This window comes from Eulemur rufifrons, chromosome 2, assembly GCF_041146395.1.
Source record: "Eulemur rufifrons isolate Redbay chromosome 2, OSU_ERuf_1, whole genome shotgun sequence".
Taxonomy (NCBI): domain Eukaryota; kingdom Metazoa; phylum Chordata; class Mammalia; order Primates; family Lemuridae; genus Eulemur; species Eulemur rufifrons.
Window position 1 is genome coordinate 12,127,879 of NC_090984.1, and position 3,411 is coordinate 12,131,289.

The 3,411-nt window shown below is 42.8% G+C and overlaps 1 protein-coding gene across 1 annotated transcript; it reads right to left on the reverse strand.

Annotated features, from left to right (window-relative positions):
* Positions 1 to 206: 206 nt before the first annotated feature.
* LOC138397360 (olfactory receptor 7A10-like) lies at positions 207 to 1,124 on the reverse strand. The gene has a single exon (XM_069491286.1). The coding sequence runs from the start codon at positions 1,122 to 1,124 to the stop codon at positions 207 to 209; it is 918 nt and encodes a 305-aa protein (XP_069347387.1).
* Between the last annotated feature and the right edge of the window lie 2,287 nt (positions 1,125 to 3,411).

The following is a 3,411-nucleotide window of genomic DNA, read 5'->3' on the forward strand; positions in this document are numbered from 1 at the left end:
AGCAACTTCTACTTCCACAATTTGATTAACGAATCACAATTTCTGGGCCTGAGGCTTAAAATTCTGAAATCACAGGCACTTCTTAAAAAAATGACGCTTTATTTTGGGTGCAAAGAAATGAGGCAGGGAGAGAAGGAAGGAAGCTAATAAAGAGTGTCTTATCATGCAGGTCACCACTCAAAGAAAATGACCCTATATATTTTCCCTCAGAAGAGTCTTCTCAGAGCCCTCTTTATGCCATTATTCCTCAGACTGTAGATGAAGGGGTTCAGCATGGGAGTGACCACCGTGTACATCACCGAGGCTATTGCACTGGAGCACGAATTCTGGGTAGCAGCAGAACTAAGGTACACCCATAGGCATGTACAATAAAACAAGGAGACAACCGCGAGGTGAGATGCACAGGTGGAAAATGCTTTATACTTCCCCTGAGCCGAGGAGATTGCACGTATGGAGGAAATTATCTTAGAGTAAGAATAAAGGATGCCAGCAAAGCTTCCACCACCTAGCACTACAGCTAGAGAATACATCACCATATGATTAATAAAGGTCTTAGAACAGGCGAGGTGTATTATCTGATCAAGTTCACAGAAAAAGTGGGGGATTTCCAAGTGTCTACAAAAGGACAGTGACAACACCATTAAGCTTTCTAGCAAGGAATGCAGGATATGTGTGATCCAGGACACCAGAACCAGCAGGCCACAGAGGCTGGGGTTCATGATGACCGTGTAGTGCAGGGGGTGACAGATGGCTACAAACCGGTCATAGGCCATCACGGTCAGGAGGAAGTTGTCCAGTCCTACAAAGAGTAAGAAAAAGTACATCTGGGTGACGCAGCCTGCGTAGGATATGACTTTGCTGTGTGTCTGCACATTCACCAGCATCTGTGGGACAGTGGTCGAGACCAAGCAGATGTCTACAAAGGACAGGTTGGACAGGAAGAAGTACATGGGGCTGTGCAGGTGGGAGTCTGAGACTGCGGCCAGTATGATGAGCAGGTTCCCGAGCACAGCGATCAGGTGCATGGACAGGAACAGCCCAAAGAGGACGGGCTGCAGTTCTGTGTCCTCTGAGAATCCCAGAAGATGAAATTCTGAAATTTGTGTCTTATTTACTGGATCCATGTGGTTGACGTGACTACAAAAGAGAAAAAGAACAGGACACAAAAAGAATAGGATACAAGCATATGTAACAAACTTATCAGAAGTGCCATCATTTATATTGTGTAGTCAAGAAGTTAATTTAAAAAAATATTTATTTTTAAGTCGATAGATAAAATTGTAGTGTGTACAACATGATGTTTTGAAATATATATACATTATGGAATGGCTAAATCTAGTTAACTACTATGTGTATTATTTCACATAGTCATCATTTTTATAGTGAAAACACTTAACATTCATTCTCAATATTTTTGGTGAATGCAATATATTGTCATTAGCTAGCCACCATGCTGTCCAATAGATCTGTTAAACTTACTCCTCCTAACTCTAATTTTGTATCCATTGACCAACATATTTTCTCTACCACAACTGCCCAGCCTCTGGGAACCTCCATTCTATGAGCAGTTAATTTCTGTATTTTGTGTGTGAATCTGGTACCTCTTAGGAGATCCCTTGTCATCTCTGATTAGGAACTTCTTTCCCACTCTCTGTCCTTCTAAAAGAGCATGTATTCTCCAGTTTCAGTGAGAAAATATTTCATTAATATAAATTCAATTTTGACATATTCCAGGTACTGTCTAGACAATGAGTGAATGGTGCTATAAAACAAAAATCCCGGCCGGGCGTGGTGGCTCACGCCTGTAATCCTAGCACTCTGGGAGGCCGAGGCGGGTGGATTGCTCAAGGTCAGAAGTTCGAGACCAGCCTGACCAACAGCGAGACCCCGTCTCTACTAAAAATAGAAAGAAATTATCTGGCCAACTAAAATATATATAGAAAAAATTAGCCGGGCATGGTGGCACATGCCTGTAGTCCCAGCTACCCGGGAGGCTGAGGCAGTAGGATCGCTTAAGCCCAGGAGTTTGAGGTTGCTGTGAGCTAGGCTGATGCCACGGCACTCACTGTAGCCCGGGCAACAAAGCGAGACTCTGTCTCAAAAAAAAAAAAAAAAAAAAAAAAAAAATCCCTACAGTCTAATGACAGAGAAAGAAAACAAGCAAAAACTAAACCAAACCAGAACAAAACAAAAAAAGCCATGTCCCCACATGCTGCCCAATGCCTCTCACCTGTGGTCCAGCACTGTGGCACTGACCCATCATGAGCTGCCTCCCACCATATGCTACCATTGCACCTGGACCTTGGTGGACTGAATATCCACAGCCCTGACATCTACCTCCCCTGCCTAGATAGCCTCACTCAGCAACTGCCACCACCGTGGGGCCATCAGGGCAGAGTAACCTCTTGCAACAGCTGCCTCCGTGGAGTAGAACTCACCCAGCCCCCCACCCAAGCTTACAACAGTGGCCTGAAGACCAATCCACCACTCCACATGAAGATCCCCAGGCACTGGCTTGGACTGTGACAACCACAGGGGAATGGAAAAACCACAGGGGAATGCGGCAATGCAGAACAGCTGCATTACAGGCTCTCAGGACATCTGTCCCTCTCCTGCCAGGTCAATCTTCCAGAGAAGAACACAAAGGTACCATCTAGGGCTGTCTCATTCTTCTCACTAATTAGGAGAGTTCCCAGAAAAGAAGAACAGGTGCACCACAAACCTATCTGCCCTGAGCTGAGAAGAGGTTACAGATGAGAAGAAACCAGGAAAAGAACTCTGGCAACATGAAAAAAACAAGTTCATTCAACAGCCCAAAGGATCTATTGATCTACAGCAATGGACCTCAACCAAAAGGAAATTGATGAAATGTCAGAAATGGAATTTAGAATATGGATGGCAAATAAGATGAGTCGGATTAATGAGAATGTTGAAAAACAACACAATGAAGCCAAAAATATTTCCAAACATGAATGAAAAAAATGAAAAAGTCTCTAAAGAGATAGACAACATAAGAAAAGATGCCAGAACTTAAAGAAATGAGTCATTTGGGGAATTTCAAAATACAGGAAAAAGCTTCAACAGCAGGCTGGACCAAGCAGAAGAAAGAATTTCAGAGCTTGAAGACAAGGGTTTTGACTAATCCAGTCAGTCAAAGAAGCAGAAAAAAGAATTAAGAAAAATAAACAATCACTCAGAGAAATATGGACTATGTACTATGAGCCAATATATGAGTTATAGGTATCTCTGAGGGAGAAAAAGAAAAAGCAAAAAAGAATGAAAAACCTATTTAAGGGAATTATTGATGAAAACTTCCCTGGTATCACTAGAGATTCAGATATCCAGGTTCAAGATGGTCATTGGACATTGGAAAATTCATAGCAACTGAGACATCTCCAAAACACATAGCCA